This window comes from Sphaeramia orbicularis, chromosome 10 (assembly GCF_902148855.1).
Source record: "Sphaeramia orbicularis chromosome 10, fSphaOr1.1, whole genome shotgun sequence".
Classification (NCBI taxonomy): domain Eukaryota; kingdom Metazoa; phylum Chordata; class Actinopteri; order Kurtiformes; family Apogonidae; genus Sphaeramia; species Sphaeramia orbicularis.
Window position 1 is genome coordinate 35,934,849 of NC_043966.1, and position 22,166 is coordinate 35,957,014.

General features: G+C 40.7%; 1 protein-coding gene across 1 annotated transcript in view; it reads left to right on the forward strand.

The window, feature by feature from the left end:
• tenm2a (teneurin transmembrane protein 2a) overlaps positions 1-22,166 on the forward strand; it is a 223,040-nt gene that overhangs the window by 154,610 nt on the left and 46,264 nt on the right. The window contains 2 exon segments of the mRNA XM_030144885.1: positions 5,770-6,001; positions 19,457-19,695. Coding sequence (XP_030000745.1) covers positions 5,770-6,001; positions 19,457-19,695 — 471 coding nt within the window.

The window sequence follows — 22,166 nt, forward strand, 5'->3', positions numbered from 1 at the left end:
AAAAAAAAAACATTCAAAGCGAGCCAGTAAAAATAGATGGAGAAAGCAACTGAACGGGAGACAGAGGCAGAGAGACACAAGGAGTCAAAGAGACAAAGAAAAAAGGGGGAATGTGAATAAAAAAGAGGGTAAGCTGACAAGAGCTTAGAGGATGAAACAGAGTTATTTGGATAGAGGGAGAACAATATTGAGATGAAATTGCAAATTACCATGTTTCCCAGCCAGGACTGCTGATCTAATGGGTGTAGAGAGAGTCCTTGGCTTTGGGCGTCCATTAAAATCGGCCTAAATGAGTTTAGAGTGGCAGTCTGGCACTGCATAAACACACCCTGGCATGTAGAAAGATGCACAAACGGATGAGAGGAAATAAAACACCTATAAGCGGTGACTGTTTATGCATGTGCTGCGAGGATGTCTGCCTGAGTGTGTATGCGACCCTCCGAATCGCGTGTGTTTTGTGTGGTCCTGTAGAGAGTGGACGCTGGGCAGGAAATGAGCCTTACCAAGTCAGGCAGAAACTGACCACAGCGAGATAATCCTCAGGAAGCTGCATGCTGTTTGTATATGTGTGTTTGTGTTGGTGTGTGTGTGTTTCTCTAAAGTAGTCCACCATTACCTAAGCTAACAGGTGGACAGACATGACTTGTGTTCCTAGTGAAGCATGACAGGTGAATGGGAACGGAACGTTGTTGCCGAGGATTGGCTGGGAATTGGGTCTGCGAGTGTTTATATGGGAATACTGTCTGGCTCGGAGCACCTGTCTGGGAACGCTCCCCCGGAACGAGAGAGCTGAGACGGCCAAACGGAGCGTAGCAGATCGCTCCTGGAAAGAGCTAGCGTTAGCGCTGTCTCTGGCCATTCATTATGCATGGGGAACGCTAAGCTATTTTTAGCCCAAGCCTCCTCTAAAGTGGCTAGCTATCTGCTGCCAGGGAAGCCACCTCAAGTCACTGCTGATGCAATGAATGTTTAATGGTTTGTTGAAACAAATCTACAGAAACAAAGGCACAACAAAGACGCATTTCGTTCCTCTGCACTAATGTTATTCTTCCTAATGGCGCTTATGTAAGGGTGACATTTGCGTAACAGTGGGATGATTTGTGTGTGTGCATTTATATGCATCTGTGCGCGCATGTGGGTGAAGTGCACACGTGCATTTCTGCTCATGGAGACTGTTTGTTTTTGGCTGAATTTGATGACTCTTCTCTAGCGGATTATTGCCTCCTAATTAGACAAAGATGACTAGCCAAGGCAGGGGCGGTGTGTGTGTTTCCATGTGTGTGCTATAAATGTATGCCTTTACCATTATCTCTTTCCTGTGCCTGCATGTATTTGTGTCTGTAATACAGACTGTGTGAGAATTAAGCCCCTTTTGTCAGCATGTGTGTGTTTGCATGTGTGTATCTTGGTTTCACCTCGAGTTCTCCTTCCATTGTTTTCAGCCTCTGAGTTCTGAGAAGAATGACAAATGAGGAGCATGTGACATTCGGAGACAGAGGACATAAGAAGTAGCTGCACATGGGAATATACCACCTTAAAACACGGGACGCATAGCAATTAGTCCAGGAAAACAATGGAGGGTAGCAGTTAAAAAAAAAAAAAAAGATAGCAAGCAGTGGAGATATGGGCCGTGAAATAAAAAGATGGAAAGACAGGGGGAGTGAGAAGGACAGAGGAAGGGTGGGGAGTGAGGGGGTGAGAGCTCAACCCTGCTCTGATCTCTCTTTAACTGCTGAATGGGCATTTCTATCCTGCACACACACACACACACACACACACACACTTATATGCACATCCTGCCCTGTGACTTTCCTGTTAACCACAGAAAATGTCAATAGTTTGCCCATCCAGGGCTGCAAAAAACAAACTGCCTTGGTTGCTTCCCGCTGCCAGTTGGCCACACACACGCACACACACGGTGAGATTAATATGGTGTGGCGATCCCCTGCCTCTCACTGCTGTGTGCATGTGCTTTACAGAGGAAGCAGGTTAGCAGACAGGCTAATGCTCTTCTCCTGAAAGAGGCTCCTTTGAATTGGCGAGCATAATGAACTTCCAGGGATTAGCCAGAGCCAAACCCGCCAGCTTACAGCTATAGTCCCCCCTCTCCAGTCGCAGGAGACCTTGGACAGAATAAACTAGGTCAGGCTTCAACTGCAGTCAGAAGGGCTCTGAGCTTTTTCCAGAGAAGTGGCTGCGAAAACAAAACAGAGAGCTGTTGAGAAAATCTTTTCATGATCGCTGTTTACTCATACTGGTGACTGAAAAAGAGTGGAAAGAAAGGAGGAAAAGATAAAGTGGAATAAAATGTGATCTGCTTGGCTGCACCCTAATTGCTCTATTTCCTCACTGCATGTTTTGTCTTTTATCAGACCGGGTTCCTGGTAAAACGGTTGTTCCTATTAGCCTACCTGCAGGTTGTACTTTAGCAACCGGACAATTCATCTGACTAAGTCTTGTAATTTATTGGACCCATTTACTTCCAGTCTATTCGTTACTGTGGTCTGGCTCTGTTCCAGTGGTTAGTCAGATTTGTATTTCTGTGGCCAAAATAAAATGCAATTTTCAATGCACTAAGCATTAAAAAAAATGCCCTTGTTCTTTGGCCTTGCTACTCAGACAGATAATACTTTGGAAGATGTTTGTATTTCTCCCTGGCGAGCACTAACAGTTCTTTTGATGAATCTGAAGTCAACATGAGAATAAATTTCTTTGACGTAACTCTGTTTTGCTGTTGCACAGAAAAAGAAAGCTATTTGTGTCTGATCATAAATATTTTGCAGCATGACTGCAGAGACCTTTTGTTGAACTTCTAAAGGTTGATGTGCAGCTTTTGGATGAAATAGAAAATTATGTTTAACCACTTATTTGTGCAAATATATGTTGCTGCAATAGCAACAGTAAACATTAGATTGAGCCATTATGGTACTTTATTCTGCAAATATTGACTCAATAAAAAGCAAAAAACAATTGCTTTCTTTCACATAACACTTCAGTTCAGTTAACCTGACAGTACATGACAATTCTGTACAATATCAAGCTCCAAAAAGCCATAAAGAGTGTAAAAGCATAAAATAATGGGCTTTATTTTTCTCAGATTTACATTTTTCTGGCATTATCCCATGAATTTGCCTCTGGATTATAGATAATAGAGTCGATAATAGGTTTTCCATCTTTTTTCTTGGAGTGAGTAAGTGAACCATTAAAATCCTTGAAACAAAATTTAAGGAGACTCGACTGTACAGAATATGACTCTGTCTCGGTGTAACATTATATAGACAGACTGGAATGTTGACCAGTAAAATCTAGGCCCCTCCCCAGTGGTGACGGATGCCTTGGAGCTTATACATATTGACGCAGACCATGCATACACCCCTGCCACAGCAGTTCAGTGAAAACTATGGCTGAAATGTGTTCATTTTCCAAGGTGTGCCATATATTATTCATCTGAAAATGAATGAGGAAACCTCTTCAATATTCATGGATGAAAAATCATTTTTGCAAACATATGCATTTTCATACGCAGATTTAGACATGGGAGACATCACGGTAGTTTGTGAGTATGGAAATGCCCACGTTCAGTTGCATCTACTATGTGATCATGCCTGCATGTAAGCTCTGGGTTTTCCAGTACACTGGCTCTGTGTGCATTGTAGAGCTCAGGCTACATAAAAGTATTTATGCAGATGCTGTGTAGAAAGAGCTATTTAACATTTATAGTGGCATTGCAGGGAGAGGAAGTCAAGTCAAATTTATTTATAAAGTGCTTTTAACAAACAAGGTTTATCTCCAAGTGCTTTACATCTCAGCAAAGGACACAAACAAAATGCAAATAAAATCAAGATGAAAGAGAAGGAAACAATCCTCAAGAAGAAATTAGGCTTTATTGGACTAAGGAGGAGGTGGCAGGGGAGTACAAGAAATAAAACTTTATGCATACTTTAATGTCAATTTACACTTATCATGATGATGCCGAGTGTGTAACTGCATGTATGTTTGCATATGCGAGTGTATGCATGCATGTGTCTTTGTCCCAAGAGCATCTTTGCATGTGCAAACAGATGTTTTGTGTCTGTCCCACATCGCAGAGGTCAGGGCCCTCCCTCTTTTTCTACTCTCCTCTCCCCCTTCCCCACATCTCTCCTTTCACAAGCATCTGTTCTGCGGGGCCATGTGGGTGACATCTGCACCCCAGTGGCGGCGCAGAGGAATCAGGTCACCTTACAAACCGGTAGCCATTACAGCTGGAGTTGCAAGGGAGCATACTGCTGCTTATTTACTGTAAACACCTGTCTGGGAAGAGGGGGAATAATGAAGAGAGAAAAAGAGGGACAGTTGGAAACAGTTAAATAAATCCATTGTATGTCATATATCTTCATATTGCATCTGCTCCGTGCACGTGTTCTATTTTGCTTTCACGTTTGTGTTTGTCTGCACATAAATATGCTGTCACGCTGCTCAGAAATCATTTGACTGACAAATATCAAAGCGCAGAAGTGGACATGAGTGTGTGGCACCTCCACTGGTTTCTCTTCCTCTAAAACATTGTTTCTTTTCTTATCGAATTCAAGAGGAGATGACAAATAGTGAAGGGCAAGTGTGATTGCACAGCTTGACAAAGCAGTTTCTTTTGTTGTTTTCACCCCTCACATATGTGTTCATATGTGCGCTTATTCCATCCTTTGATCAGAGCGAGTAAGGCAATGTGCAAGCAAACAATCGTTTTAATGTATTCCAGGCTTAGATGTGTAAAATAATGATGAAAGTGCGATGTGTGGTCTTGATGAAAGAAAAAGAAATGTGAGTTGTAATCACAAACAAATGTGACATCAATAACTGTGTGTTTTGCAATAATCCAAATATTTCTATTCAGACAGTATTTGAATTAAAGTATGGACAGTCATGACACGTGGATTAATTTTTTATTAAACATGTTTGGATACGGACTTCTGTTTGATCAGCAGTGCACTAAAGATACTCAGTCACACACACAAAAAATGATGCGCAAGAAGAGAAACAACTCTGCCAAGCTCTCCTATACAGTATGTGGTTTATAGATTTTTTTTTTCCTCTGTACAAATCTACACACAGATACACACACGCATGCTTAAGACAGGCTCAAATCCCCTACTGAGTCAGAGAGGGCGATAGATGGGGGAGATAGAAAGGTGATGTGTGAATGGGTGTTCTTGTCTGAGTCATCTGGGTTTGTTTTTCAGCTCTCTCACTCAACAGTCCATTAGCTCAGTGTTGGAAGGGTTGGTATTGGATTCTAGCTGACATGTTCCCCCAAGTCTGAGAGCAAGAGATGAGGGCACACGCTGTGCTGAGTGCTCTAATATTGCTCATGCACACACACACACTATCTCTTAGCTGTGGGGGAAAAAAAAGGAAAAGTGAAAAGAAAGAGTGAAAGGAAAAGAAAAAAAAACAGGATCAACAATCTGCCTAAAATAGGAGATTTAACTGGAGTCTTCTTCTAAAACAAGTTATCGACCACTTGGAAAATATAACACCTACTCTGACAAAAGGATTCCCAGCACACAAGTAGCACATAATGTAACATTAATGAAGTTATTTGCCAGCTGGAGAAATGTTATGTTTTTAGCACATGGATAAATAATCACCAAATATCAAATAACAATTCTGCTGTGTCTTGCAGAATTTTGGACTAAAACTCCAAATTTTGCCCATAAGATAGTTTCTTTCACTGAGAAGTTAAGATTTAATTGCTGATGTGTTGTTGTTGCTGTTGTTATTTTCTTCCAGGGGCTGCCAACCACCACAGTCAGTCCACACTACGGCCTCCGCTACCCCCGCCGCACAACCACCACACCTTATCCCACCAGTCTGCCAACAGCCTGAACAGAAACACCCTGAGAGGGGGACGCAACCCCATTCACGCCCCAGCTCCCGGCACCGGAGACGGGCCGACCACCCCCGAGTCAGTCCAGCTACAGGACAGCTGGGTACTCAACAGTAACGTCCCGCTAGAGACCAGGTCAGAAAAAATCACATTCTTTTATTTTTAAAGTTGTTACAGTTGAGAGGTTCACCTGCTGCTGATGTCTGGAGCTACTTAAGAGTTAGCAGCCATGGAAGCCTCATGGAATCAATAGTGTGGTATGAAAGTTTACATCCCTATGGGCAACAACAGATAGTGTTAGAGTGAAGTACTATAAGAAAAAATAATCCCTATACAGTGTGAATTATTCTTATACCTCCATCCAGTAGCATAGCTGAGACATCAGCTGTAACGCTTCAATATGCAGTAAATTATATACAAATTTTCAGTGCTAGAAGTGCTATGAAGTGCTGTGGAGAGTATATCAAGAGGAGCCTCCTAATAGTTAATACTTTATAACACAAGTAATTACCCACAATTTACTCTCTATGGAACATTCCAAATTCAGTAACAATCCACCAACGCAAGGATGTGATCTTTTACAGACAGCAGAGAGAGAGAGATTCAGACTCAGTGATTAAAAGACTGAATTTGAACCATGTTTTACACTTGAATATTTATGACTGGGTTGATTTTCTGGGGAGTGAGGGTGGAGGAGGATTTCTGCCCCTACATATGTTTCTGTGAATTATTTCTATCCTCAGTGGGGACAAAATGCATTCCTCCCTTGTGCTAATTTACAATTAGACCATATAAAATACATTTTGTAGTACTTCTCAAATAATCTTCTCTCTAGATTTTAACTTTTTAAGTGATTTATCAGCATTTATTATCATATTGTACTGTATTTTGCATTTTTTTTTAGTGAAAATCATGTATTTTTCTATATGTAATTTACTGATGGTGTAGATGTTTGTTAAAGCTCTGATTAAAGTTGAGGGTTATTATGTTAAAAACGAAAAAAAATTGAAGAAAAAGTTATACTCTCACCAAATACTGTGTATCATTAACAAGAAAAGCACTCAGAGAGCGCAGACCTCATTTCTTCCTTGTGCCAGTATCAACATTTCCTGAAAATTTCATGAAAATTTCATGAAAATCTGTCCATAACTTTTTGAGTTATCTTGCTAACAAACAAACAAACATGCACGCATGCAAACACACAAAGCAAAGTGATCATAATACCTCCTGGAAGAGGTAACACCGTAAAACAAGTGTCTCCATCCACTGTCATTAATCAAACTTCATGGGTTTTACTGGTGAATCAATGTTGTAGAAGATGACTGTGTTTCCACGTTCACTACAGAGCCTCTGAATGTTCAAATGGGTCATATCTGATGACCATGAAAAGCTGTAAAACTGCATTTTACACCAATTATTTACACGGATTGATAGGATTAATGGATCAGCAGTTATTAAACATTTTATACTAGTACATGATTTTGGTTGCTGGTGGATGTTTGTGTCTTTATGTGTTAAACTCTGTACTGTGCATTGTGGTGCAAAGATTACATAAAATCAGAAAGGAACTCACCTTGATCCATAAGCATTCACAGTTACATTTGGCACAAAAACTACAACTAGCCAAATGAAGGTGAACACGGTGGGTGTAAGTCTACTTGTGTTCCTGTTGTTGGGATGGAAATTAATTCCCTGGATGACTCAAACTGTGACAAAAACGTCTGTCGAAAGCCTCTTGCTGTCTGCAGCTGCTTTAAGCCATGATGCTAAGTGAAGAGGAGGTCGAGAGCGTTGGTCAAGAGGTTCACCATCACCACAGACAGTCATCTCTGTGTACAGCTTGTGCAGACAGTAGATATTTACATCCATATTCTCAAGGGAAGCTCAGTATCGACTCTGCATTCTTTAATGGCATAAAAGGAGAGTCGATAAAAAAGTACTTGTTAATAAATAAGTATTTCCGTCTGGAAAGTAGAGGGTATAGTGTTATATTGAGAAGGGGGTGTAGAACTGTGTTCAGAATCTGATACCATTAGTAGTTCCTTCTGTGTCTTCATGAACGGACAAGATATGGGAGTGAAAAGACTGTGTGTGTATGTAGCAGTGGTTCCCAACCTTTTTTGGCTCGTGACCCCATTTTAACATCTCACATTTCTGGTGACCCCAGACATTCAAAACGGATACATTTGTTTGCTAAATTTACATTTTTTTTGATCATGTAATAGTTTGCTATACTATGTTACAAATAAACGTTAATTTTAGATGACATTTAGTCTATATAATGTATATTATTATGGATAGAGGCAGAAAAGCTAGGTGGAGATTACTGCACAAAGTGAGAATTTTATTTTCCTTGGTCAGGATATTTACAGTCAGTCCAGCATGGATTTACAAGGCTGCAAATTAATACTAAAAAAACAATAACTCAAACTATGAATTATGAAAAAGCTGCAGCATCTGAAACCGACCACAATGAACATTTGAAAGATGAACAGTACTGCAGCGCTTCAGTTTCAGCTTCACAGTTTGTCATGTCTTTTATGTATTCTGATTGTCCCTCTCAACTCACCATATATATTTTTTATTAGTAATTTAAAAAAAGAAAATTCATGAATTACTAGAAATTTCAGGCGACCCCATTTGAATTCCAGATGACCCCACGTGGGGTCCCGACCCCAAGGTGGAAAAACACTGGTGTATAGTATGTATTGATTAAAAATAAATGACTCAGATACTTTAAAAATGTTACTTTAACAGCCATAGAAATACTTAACATGCTTCACAGTCTACACCATTATGGTTGTGGGATTTAATTTCTGGAATATTCAGTGTCTTAAAACCTCACCCCATTTTTCTCAAATCACATCCTGATTTACAGGTCAGTTTATAGCGATTATATTTTGCTTTCAATAGTAAGCAATACCAATTATGTATTTCATTTTTACTTACCATTTTGATATTATTATAGTTTGTGCAATAATTCCATTCTGTAACCGTTTCATGAGTGCTGCTTACGTAATATATTTTATAATTTTGTGGAGACCAGCAAAGCCTATATTTATCAAAGATTAATTTTGTATTTTATGTGCTTCTCTCTCTAGAATAAGACAGAACCTATGTATGTAAGGTAGTATGTAAGGAACAGTCATGTAAATATAATCAAATGAATAATATTATGGTATAGCCTACTGTGAAACATAGAGAATCTTTAAAAAATAAATAAATAAATCAGTGATACAAATTTTCAGTCAGCACAGCAAGCACTAATTTAGGACTAGGAGTCCTTTAGAAGTCTTTCAAAACATTATTAAAGGAAGAATGTTATTTACAAAAGCTCAAAAACCATAAATTTGTTTGTGTGTTTGTGATTTAATTAATAAACTAATGCTAGCAAGCTCATAACTGTTTAGGCACAAGCCGAGTTATCCACGCTCAATTATGTATTCTGCACCACTGATTACTATCTCATCTGCAAGACTCTTTTGTGATGATATTTATACCTCAACATTGCATTGCTCAACAGTGTAATGCCACGAGACAGCAAATTATGAGAGCACCATTCATTTTATACTAGATGCTCGTGAATTTGCACTTTGAAAAGCTCATATAGTTGCCTGTTTGTTTCTTTTAAAGTGAACTGATTTTGGTGTGAGATTTTGTTGATGCATGCCTGGACCCTCAGTTCTGTTAACTTACACCCACCTGACAATTTTTTTTTCCTCACTCTGCAAGTCAGTGATTGGCACTGTTTGTACAGGCACCATTATTCCTGTAGAAGATTCTGAAATGTTTCTTGTAACATGCAGGGCTGCTACATGGCAAGAATATTCTGGAAGACACTCTGAAGGCATGATTTTTTTCAGGGGGAGTAACAAATATTTTAGTATTTTTGTATTTTAGTATGCGATTTAGCTCACAGACAAAACCTAGTTCTGCGGAATGTTGTTTACAGGGTCTCACTTTTGGCCCCCACTCTATCACTCTAAGTCAATATTTGAGTCTTCCAACTTAAAAGAAAATTGATGTTAGCTCCTGATTGATGAAAAAACTGAAATCCATTCCCCGCTTCATTTTCTAGCACAACACACATGTAATGCTGTCATGTGTCAAAGCTATTATGTATGCAACCTGGAGTGAGCAAGCAGGAAATACAAACCATTTCACACACCCTACACATGCGCTTTTGCCTGTACACAAAGAACACTTATCGGGCAAACAGAGCATTCATGCAGGGTATTACTATTCATGAGGCATGCAGTGAGAGGGACACTGCCTACATGCTTGCTAGCATGCTCACTCTCGCGCTCCGAGCATTTACTCTGCAAGCTGTAGTTGTGTTTCTCCTGCTGGGTGCTGGGGCTTCCAGCTCTGATGGCCCCAGATAAGCTCCCCTGAGTGCCAGCCCCTTGCAGTATTTATAAGGCCTGGCCATGTTTAATTCAGCCCTACCGATCTCAGGTCTATGCTCAACCTGTGCTGATGCTTCTCATCAAATGCATGATGGGTAAGAGGTAGCATGGTGGTGAACAAGAATACCCGGACCTTTAAATAGCACCTCATTCCATTTGCAATTGTTTATCTAGACCTGTGTTACCATGGTGATTTACAAGCTATAACATATTGTAGTTAGAAGAGAGAGATTTTCTTTACTGAGATATAGCCTTTAAAAATAAAGATGGAAAGTCTCCTGTCCTCATACACACTGTTCTGACTCCTTACTTTATACATTTAAATGAAAACACACACACACACTATTGAATCCTTCGCTTTGCCAGTATTTGGTGATGTTCAGGTGGTGGGGTTGGGCATGGCTCAGAGCCTGTCACCATGAATGAAGCCCAGAGCAGCAGACAGAGTTTCCAGCTCCACCCTCTAGCCCAGATTGGGTCCTCTTCTCTGGGCCTGTTGATAGCGGAGGCTGGGTGGGCTGGCTGGAGCTGTTGGAGCTTGTGACTGGGTTAGCGCCAGCCAGGCAGAGCCAGAGAGTCACACCATCCCTGCGCTGGCAGAGCCTATCTTCCATCTCATTAAAACTAGCAGCGAGAAGATGATGAGCACACGTGTGCATGTGAGCAAGTGAAGCTTGTGGTGGTGTGTCCATTTTGAATCCAAGCATGTGTGTTTTCTTTGACTGTGACTGCTCCCCACTGTAATCATATGTAAATCTTGGCATTTGTTGTCCATTCGTTATAAATGTACACGCACTCTTGTGTGTGTTTGTATTTTGGCTTGACCCAATAGTGTGACAGCGCTGAGAGGATGAAGATTGATCACCTAAGAACACCCCAGGGCTTAGATGACTGGCAGGGAAAGAGAGCGATAGGCACAGTGGTGGGGGGGTGGGGGGGTTGTGATATAGCAGAGGAATATAAGACGGGAGAATGAAGAGGGGGGGGGGTGGAAAGGAATGGTTTACGGTTGAGGAGGGAGAGATAAAGGGGGAGAGAGAGGGAGAGAAAAGGAGAGAGATGGTGATTGAAGGAGATTGTTTTGGGGAGTGTGTGAGAGAGAAGATAGAAAGGCAGAGGATGGAGATTGGGGATCGTAGAACATGGATAAATTTACCCATGTGAGATAAATTACTGTAGATGGCTGATGCCGTTGTGTATGCATTTGAGAGACAGAGAACGAATGCATGAGGCTGCACATGTGTGTACATGTGTTTCAGCACTTTGAGAGAGAGCACCTGATTTCCAATCGGCCCCTTGGAGCCTCTTTGGTAGCCAATGCCAGTTTCAATCTCTCATCTTGATCTGAGGACATTCCCCTGCACCTCCTGGCCGCTCCACTGTGGGCCTCAGCTCTAAGGGAAGAAATAAGATCGCTGAGAGAGTTGCAGCATCTCAATTTATCTGGATGGAGCAGCAGCGTGTATGGTTACTTTCAAATGCATTACTGTGGGGACGGATTTGAAGACGCCACCTGTAGAGGAGAAGAAGAGGAAGCAGAGAGAAAAGATTCATGTCCAGACAGACACTACTGAAATATGCATATGAGTACCACGGCATATTGTGAAAGGTTTATTAATGATATGCTCTTTCATGGTCTTGCATTCATATAACATTACAATTACTATGCAGATCCACCACCCCAACCAAGTGGGCTTTTTTCTTTTTTTTTAAAAATCCACTTCCTCTTGTATTTGCAATTCGTTAAAATAAAGTAAAACATTTGCACTGTTAACTTATTCATATTCTAAATAAAGAATTCTGTCGATAAGGTGGGCAGTGATTAAAAACTATAAGTTATACTTTTACTCTTGAAAAACAATTTCACCCAGGCCATACATACAAGCCCTCCATACTCATTTTTAGTAGATGAGCTGTTGATGGGACACATATAAGGGACTATAAATGACTAGCTCTGAAACTAATATGGACGTAATATATTGGGTTTTTTTGTAGAATTAAGCACCATCTAAAGAATGCATTGGCTTAACCCTATGACACCACCACTAAACATCTCTAAACACAACTAACCAGTGAGTGTAAGTTACAAAGGATGTTTAAAACATCCGTTAAACAATTACAACACATTCTATTTGTGTGGAATGCTTTTAATTTTTACAGTAATCATGCAAATACTGTCATTTTGTCAGTTGCATTTCCTGTAGAACATTTGTTGATGCCCTGAAAACAAATGTCAGATCATTTTGATGTGTTATTCTTTTAATATTAAAGTATTAGTATGTACAAATGTTTGTCATTTCATGTAGAAAATATCCAAAAGTACATCAGTTCAATTAAATTCAGTTTTATTTGTAGAGCCCTATATCACAACAAGGCTGCCTCACAGGCCTTTACAGAATTAGCTGAATATGAAAATTAACAGTAGATGAAGAAAATGGATTAATGTCCCGGGCATCCCCCATCCTTAGACCCTCCTCCTCGGCAAGGAAAAACTCCAAAAACCCAGTGGGAAAAGAGAAACCTCGGGGAGAACCACGGTGAAGGAGAGATCCACTCTCATGGACGGACAGGCTGTAGATGAAACCAGGACTGATGGACAACCATTTGCAGATGTTCAAGTCTGTAAAGATGCAGGAGGGTGGGGGCACATGAGGGGGTCCATCCAGACAGGTGAGGGTGAGGGAGGGATATCAAAGCCCCAAAGTCCTGATGTCCTGCACTGACCTCAGCTGCATCAGTTTATTCTACATAATGCAGTCTCTCCTTGATCTTTTTTTTTTTTTTTTTTTTTTTTTTTAATGGACCTTCGTTTAAAAAAAATGAGACATATTCTTGATTAAAATCTGTTCTCCCACTACTCCACTGGCTTCAGTGAAAGTGGTGTGGTCTCCAAATATATAAATTCTGCATAAAAAACAAAAGTTAAAACAGCAGTACTTCAAATAAGAACATGCTGGATCTTATAATGTAGTACCAAGAAATATAATCTTCCAAGGCAGATTTTTTTAATAATTTTCTCTACACTTCACTTCAGCTCCCAGTGAAATAACCAGACACCTGTGTACTAGATGGGATGCCTTGCAGAAAGCCTTGGGTATATTTTCTGTCCAGACATATTATTCAGCGTCTGAATTTTCCATGTCCTCCTTCAAAGTAACAGTCAGAAAATTAAAGCCCATTATACTGCATCCATCTGCCTGTTTATTATTTTTTTCTGCAATTGTTGTGAGGAACAATCCTCATGACAGCATCCGAGAGCATCCTCCTCTCCCCGAGCCCTGTGTTTCATTCTCAGATCTGACCATTTTTCAGTCACCCCCATACCGAGTCGACCTCCGCTAATTGTTCTCTACCTCTGATGATGATTCTCAGAGTGTTATCCTCAGTAACCACATGTTTATGAAGGCTGAGAAAATCAAGAGTGTGTGCGTGTGGGCTTGCGAAAAAGCGCGTGTGTTCGTTCGCTCAAGGGGAATGCGAGCTTTGACTTCCTGCTAATTACCCGGCATGCTCTCTGTTCTGTGGTTAATTGTCCAGGTCCTCTTTTCTCTCAATGGAGAAGAGGGTTGGAATGGAGTGAAAACACGTCCTTCTCTTCTCTCTGTCTTTTAATCTATAGCCTCCCACTCCATCCTCTGTCCTTCTCTTATGTCTCTTCTTGGGGCTGCTTAGATGCAAATTAAATGTTTGATAGCACAAACAGGGCAATTTCACGACAATATACCCGCATACATTTTCAGTGTTTACGTGTGGGTGGAATTCTTTGTCGATGTGCGCATTTGGGCTTGCTAGTTTTGCATGTATGTATGTGTGTTTGTAGTATGTGTAAGACAAGATGCATGACAGTACGGTAGCAATTGTTAGGCTGAAGGGTGGAGGGTGGAGGGGTTGGGGGCGTTGCTGGCTCAAAAAGGAAAAAAGAGGGAAAAAAAAAAAGGGAAAGGGGTCTCTGTCAGCTCTCTCTAATTATGTGTGACGTTTCCATGCTGGACCTCTGTCAAAAATCCCACAATATTCACATATAAACACACAGACCTAGACACACACAAACCCCAGCCTAATGATACAGAGTTGTGATTGCCGGCTGCCTGCTATGATAGAACCCCTCCATAGTCCTCTGCAACATAAATCAATGTCAATTACCTCCCCAGAGCACATTAGACACTTTCCATTCCTACTCGTAATTAGTATGGCCCATAGACATATTCCCATCCCACGCAAGCTCACAGTCAAGCGTCTGCACACAAACAACAAAGACAGAGAATGAAATGATTTCAGTTCAAATACATACCAGCACATCAAGTCATACATTGTGTCTGTGCAGAAATATGTCACAAGCTCAGCCTCTCCTTGCAGTCACACACGCACATTAGGGCTATTGTAATTAATTACCGCTGGCCGTACCATCACAGAGTGCTTCAATGACTGTGAAAATGAGTTGAGGGAAAGGCACACTGGTTGACCTTGGAGTGTATATGCATTTGTATATGCACATGCATGATATGTATGTGCGCTCTTGCGTTCGGGAGCATGTAGGTTTATATGCATGCATATTAAAATTGATGGCTGTGACACTGAGAGGCTGGTATTTTTAGACAATAACCTCATATTTCTTTGCGTGCCATCTCCTTGCGCTCTTTCAGCCTCTTTCTGTCTGGGTTGGGTTTTTTTTTCTTCTTCTCTTTTCCTTATTTTCCTTGGTGTCACACAGCGTACCTGACAGGTAAAGGGGAAAGAAGGGGGGGGGGGGGGATCTGGCAGGATACCAATCCAACAATCAGTGGCATGAGATGATGAGAGAGAAGGAAAGAGACAGAGCACAGACTAAATAATTGATATAGAGTGCTCCCAAACCAAATCTTCATTCTCTGAGCATATCACCTGTTTTCACCAACTGCTTTTATACCTGCAGACACTTGTACAGACACCTTGTTATGAAATGGTAGTTATTAAAGATATCAAAAGGATAAGGGTTTTGTAGTATAGCAATATATTTAATGGCAGTCATCTGATCCAACCACAGCAGTGAGTTACTGGTTCTACTGTCTAAATTCAAAGATTCAACCGGCTACAGAAGAAAGATACTGACATACACATAAGAACATGCAGCTGATTGTAATAGGCCTACTACATTCAAGTATCAGGAGAACTGCATCAGTGACGCCATTCATTCAGTTTCCCCAGTGGCCACCCATGGTACTAAAGCAAAATAATCCCCAGCAGCTTTTCTTTTTTTCTATATGTGTGAGTGTCAGGCATAACAATTAAAGAGACATCTGTAAAACTGCAGACAGGATATCTAAAATGTTTTAATTAACAGTTTTTATAACATGGAACATGTGTTAAACCCTAAGGGCAAGGACCACAGCTTGAAAGGGATGTATCTATAAGTGTAATACCACTGATGGCCACTAGATGCTAGTTTCAATTCCCATAGACTTACAATGATTGCACACTAAAAAATACATCAATCTTTTTTTTTTTCCCAGGAGTCGCTCTAATGTCCTTCTATTTATTTGGACCATTTCATAAGTTTGCTAGTTGCTCATTGCCTTTTTTTCAATTATTGGCCAGTCAATAAGATTTTAGAAGGTTTGACAACTCAGATGTCTGCCATTTCAGGCTTTGATTGACAGGTGTAATTGACAGCTTGCCTGTCTGCTGAGTCAGATATCTGGAGCATCTGTGATTGAACAGAACTTTTTTTTTTTTCCTGACTGGAAGCTTAACTGTAGTAGTAGTAAGTTGCATTATCAAGACAATCAAATGGATCTGTCAACCAAATATGTGCTTAAGTTTACTGTTTTAGCTACATTTTGCATTTTCTTCAGTGCCATCATATGGTGCAATATGGTCACCTCTGTACGGTGGCCGACAAGTGCCAAACACATTGCAACGGCCCAATGCGTCCCCGTTAGATTAAGCAGCTGCGAGTACAGAAACAATGCAAATTCACAAACTCAAACACAAGTATAAATGAGGTACAAAAAGAGGAACGTGGTGCAAATGAAAAAATGCACCACAAGAAACAAAAACAAATGCATAATCATGAAATGCACTGCAAATAAAGAAACAATGCAAACCAAGAAAACATCTGCTAATGAAAAACGCTGCATAACCAGTCACTACAACGGAAGTGCTCCAAACCTGTTGGGGGCAGCGTTTATAGACAACAGACTAGTGTCAAATATAAGCAAATAGAAGTCACATGACCGCGCTACGCCGTAACTTCAGTAGCTGTTCTCCATCTCTCTCTCCATCCTCCATCCTGTCTCTGAATTGAGCTGTTCTGCTGACAACATCCCCTACAGGTCTGGAGCACTTCCGTTGTAGTGACTGGTTATGCAGCGTTTTTCGTTTGCAGATGTTTTCTTGGTTTGAATCATTTTGTGCTTTGGAACGTTTCTCTATTTGCAGAGCATTTGATGATTATGTATGTGTTTTTGTGTTTCGCGGCACATTTTTTTATTTGCACCACATTCCTCTTTTTGTACCTCGTTTAGACTTGAGTTTGAGTTTGTGAATTTGCATCGTTTCTGTACTTGCAGCTGTTTTCTGTAACTGAGACGCATTGGGCCGTTGCAATGTGTTTGGCCCTTGTTGGCCACTGTACTTCTGGCTCCAAAATGCAAACTCAAGGCACCAAAAACCAATGGGTGACATCACATAGCCTCCATTTTCCTCTTACAGTCTTTAAATACATTCTGAGTGCCCAGAAAAAAGGATTTTAAAATCTTTGATGGCAGTGTAAAGTCTGTGCACCCATTGAGCCCAGTAGGAAGGCGTGGGTGGGGGCAGCAGGTGAAACTTTAAAGTGCATGTGCAGCGGGCAGATGGGAAAGAACAGGCACCTGACATATAACATCTATTTCTAATAATACATCGATGCTTGTACTACTACGATCCCTGTTTTCAGCATTGATAAAGATGTTAACTTGAGCCACATGACGTAGAGGATCAACTGTCACAAATCTGGTGATATAAAACAAAACCAAAGCAGCCATTTCAACTGCCTTAACCCAAATACTATAAAAAAAAAAAATACATGGCAAATGAACACTCAAATTCCTGGAAGCAAATATATACAGATATATGCAAATACACATTCATTCAAGGTGACAGAAGCCAGTCATATTAAGCAGGCAGGAGGACAAAATCAAGGCCGAGCACCAAACTCTGTCTTATTTAAATGCAGCTCTATGGTGTGATCAACACAAGCACAACATGTGACTCAGAACCCACTAATAAGGATGCAGTAACAAACATTTGATGAGATTAATGAGCCCTCAACACATCATCTTTTAATATTTCAGTAAACAATTGGCAATATTTGCTTTCTGTAATTGATGGATGGGTAAAGATAGATTAAAATCATCAGTCTTCCTAATTGTACAAAGTCTTCTTTAGGACTTGAAAGAAGCTGCTCGCTCAAAAACTGAAGAAGACAAATAAAGGAAAAGGGTCTCTGTCAGTGGGAAATAGAAATTTTAGTACGTGGGCGTGGTAGGGAATTTTATTGTCTTGATTTGAGATCTGACACCGAACTTCACTGCAAGATTTACTTGTGATTTGGAGATGCATTGCTTAAATTACTGAGAATTATTGGATTTTGTGATTCAAGCAGTGACTTGCCAGCTGTGCTTTTTTCATTTTCTGTCACTTATAATGTGAACAGCAAAATGTGAAAATGTTCTGTCTAAAAGATCTCACCTCAAACCCCTTTGATTTTTTTTTTTTTTTTTTTTGTTTTCACACTGCCTCCTACAGTGGCCTCTTGGGACAACTTCAACCACTGGAAACATAAAACCTGTTGTAAAAGAACATAAATTATCTTTCATGATGCATTTGAATGAAGTAAGTTTAGGCATCAGTAAATGTAGACCTCAGTGAATAGTGTAATTTTATTGAAAAGGATGAACTTGACCTGTTGCCCTTCTAAACGATTACATCTCAAAACTGTCTTCAAAGTAATATTCTTTTTTTTTATTAATTTTTTTGGGGGGGGTATTTTATCAGCAAATGTCATCCTCCCAAAAACCGTCTTAAAGCCCAAGGTCGAAAAACTCACAGAAAATGAAAAAAATACTAGAGCGTGCTCACCTGTGCACACATCCACATACAAGCAATTCCACAAAGGAATACAGACAAAAACTCCCTCTCTTTTCAGTCATCTTTGAGGCGATGTAGTGACCTCGACTTCTCTGATCTGTCACACTCACCCGAGGGCTTTCTTCTGCCGTACCACCTGGAGTCAGTGTAGGGGCAGCTCCTCACTTCCTCTGTGTGCTATCAGTGTGCACCACAAAAGATGCCACAAAGGTGCAGCAAAGTTTTTTTTTTTTTTTCTTGAAGTGTCCTTGAAAACTTTCTTCAAGTGCGTTTTTTCATATTCATTGTATGGCAAGGTCAGAGCAGAACAGAAATTTTTGGAGATGAGAAGAAGCAAGTCTGATCTGTAAGTAGTGAATAAAGTAAGATGTGGTGATACGAAGTGAATTCAGAAGAATAAGAGAATGTTTAAATGTATGGGAGAAAGACTGGAGTGGCAATAGGATGATATAAAGGGAAGGAGAAGTGACAGCATTGAAAATGGAAAGTGGAGAGCAGGGTCATCCGTAAAGGAGACTTTTTCAGTGAGCAGGTGCAGCGATAGCAAAGGATAATGGGTAATATGAGCAAAGGGATGATGGTTCAAATCCCTCTTTTATCCTCTCTGCAAGCTCTGACCCGACTGGGGCAATGAGGACAGGAAAAAGGGGAATGGCACTGATCCTCTGCTGCCATTGAGAGCAGAAATAAGGCACATTGTAAGTGGGGTGAGTGGAAGGTAAGGGAAGGGGGAAAAAAGAGTAGAGCAGAGCAGGTGGAGGTTAAAAAGAGACCTTGGACTGGAACGAGCCGAATTGGAGACACAATCAGTTCAAGAATGTTCAAACCCATATGGCAGGAAGGGTTCATCGGAAAGAAAAATTGGACAGAAGCTTGCCCATATGTGACCTTGTCATCTGGACTGATTGGGTGGCAGATTGGAGTGTCCTTTTTATGTTTACCTTCCCACTGAGCTCTACCACCATTTATTTTACAGCACTGGTATCAACTTATATCATAACATGAGTATTTTTCAGATTTCTCTATATGTACAATGACCTTTTCTTCTTTCATTTTTTTTTCTCACCCGTAGGCACTTCTTGTTCAAGACGTCGTCGGGGACCACCCCTCTCTTCAGTAGCTCTTCCCCTGGTTACCCTTTAACCTCGGGAACTGTGTATTCGCCGCCCCCTCGCCTGCTGCCCAGAAACACCTTTTCCCGCTCAGCCTTCAAGCTGAAGAAGCCGTCCAAGTACTGCAGCTGGAAATGTGCCGCAGTGACAGCGATCGCAGCTGCTGCCCTGCTGGCCATCCTACTGTCCTACTTCATTGGTGAGTGAACATGCATCAAACATATTCATAAGGAGGTTTAATTAAATGTTACACATTTTAATTAGAAGCTGAAGAGTTAAACATACGCACGGCTGATAAAAGACATACACAGACACGTGATGTGCAAACAGATCTGTCTTTGAAGGAGCACATTTATTGGCACACAGTAATATCGCTTTATTTCAGGTTGGTAAGCCCCTCTCGTTTCATACTCACACAATACATTAACTTTGCTCCTATTTGCCTTATTCCACAATGAAAAATTGTTGAGCTAATGGCCAGTTATAAACGCAGAAGCAGACTCTCTAAGCATGAGCTTTGTCAACGTAGCCTTGTGTTGCACTGTCAGAATAAGACTCAGCAGGAAATCCCAGCCTTTGCTCAGCATCAGTAAACAGCCAGTCAGACAGATAGGAAGATACATAAACTGCAGGGACTGTTTCCACGAGCAGGTATCAGTCAGCATAGAAATCTTAACAAATCCAGCAGGGACGTAGATGTTTTTTCACTGATCTACAGCCAAACACACGATAGTTGTACTTAGAGGAATGGCAGATACTGAGAGGAGAGCACTTACCAAGCACCTCAGGAAGAGAGTCTGATGGCTGTCTAGATCTGCAGGGAGGAGAGCATGTGGGAGTGTGTGTGGGGGCGTGGAATTTATTCCCTCTTGACCTCGATTGCTGGACAAGAGAGTGCAGCTCTGTGTGTGTATGTGAGTGAGAGAGACAGGACAGACAATAGAGAAAGAAAAAATACGTAGAGCTGCTGTGTGTGTATGTGTTAATGTATGTGTAAGGAAGCAGATGTGTCACCGAGCTCTTGATTGGCCTCTTACCCCAGAGACCAGAGTCAACAGATGGGGGGATCTTAGGAAACAGTGGCATCAGCAGAAAGAACAACTCCCTCATCACCTCTACATACATTATTAATACAATATTTCATTATTTATAAATATATATATATATATATATATATATATATATATATAAATATATATATATATATATATATATATACACACACACACATATACATACATTACCATCCATCTATCCATCTATTAGTGCAGTATGTGTGTATCTGTGAGTGTGATGTGCCCTGGCTTGCTAACGTACTCGCTACTCAGATTGTTGCCGGTGTGCATGTGTCGATGTTTATGTATGTCTGTGTGTGTGTATATGTGTGTGTTTTTGTGCATCCCCCACGGAGTGCCCTTGAGAGTGGTGTGTGTCCTCCAGAGCAGATCAAGGCCCCTTGCCTGGGGGCACACAGACAGATTCATCCTCTCCTGAGCTTTGCACGGTCACACTGCACTGGACAGCTACATATGGAACGAGGAAACTGAAGTTAGGAGAGGAAGGACGGCCACAGCCACCGCAGAGTTCACGACAGCCCCCTGTAGATACTTGAGAGCAAGCGTGTACGGACACAGCCAAAACCCACTCTGTCCTTTTAGTGTATTTGTATCATAGAGCTGGTGTGCTGTGACAAATGTGTTTTATCTAGGAAGACATATTTTTGTAATTAGCACAGTGTGACAAGGGCAAGATGAGAGAAAGTGGCAAACATACAGCAGACATAACTGGGTATATATACACATGAGAGACCTTTTGGTTGACATTTTTCTTTTTTTTCTCTCCTCTAGATATGTCCACAGGTTGTTTGTCCTGTAATTTTGTTTCTCAGCAATCAACAAAATTAACAAAATAAATTGTTGCAATTTACATTTTTGCACATATGTAGGTGGGCAAGCGTCTAAGTGTGAATAGGTGTTGTGTGTAAGAATATAAAGAAAGGAGACAAGTGTATAAACAGAAGACTAAAGCAAGAAAGACAGAAAAAGGAAGAAAATATAAGAACATAATTGTTGAACTAATCTAGGGTGTAATATAATTCAAAAATATGCCTTGTTTCTGGAATCACTTCTTTATCTACACCAGTCTCAGTGCACCATCTGGTTACTTGCCAGATACATACAACTTGTTAACAATAGTCCCTGCCTCCTCTAATAATAAACAGTGTTCGTGTGTTAACCATACCTTATATGTATTCAGTTATTTATTGTTCCTGAGAACAAACAAACTGGTTAGCATACTATTATGCTCAGCACATACGATTTTCTTGAATGGAACGCAGTGAATGAGGAACACCAGCTACTAATAAAGTTTCCTTAAGCTCCACTTTCTGTGCATTTATTGTTTTATAATGTACCAGACGTCAGTGCTTTACAGCTTAACTTAATTGTCCAACTGGCTACAATTTGTTAAGCCCAACGAGGCTGAAATGGTATTTTATTACTATTACTTTTTGTTCACAGTATAGCCTCTTTTCAGTTACAGTAAGAAGATGTTTTGCTCTCGTGTTCTGTCTGTGCTGAACAGAGCTGTAGCAGTGCTGCCAAGCCTGAAACCCCTGTGTTTACCTAGCTTTTTGTAGCGTTAATCGTGCAGTGAGTTTCAGTCGGAAGA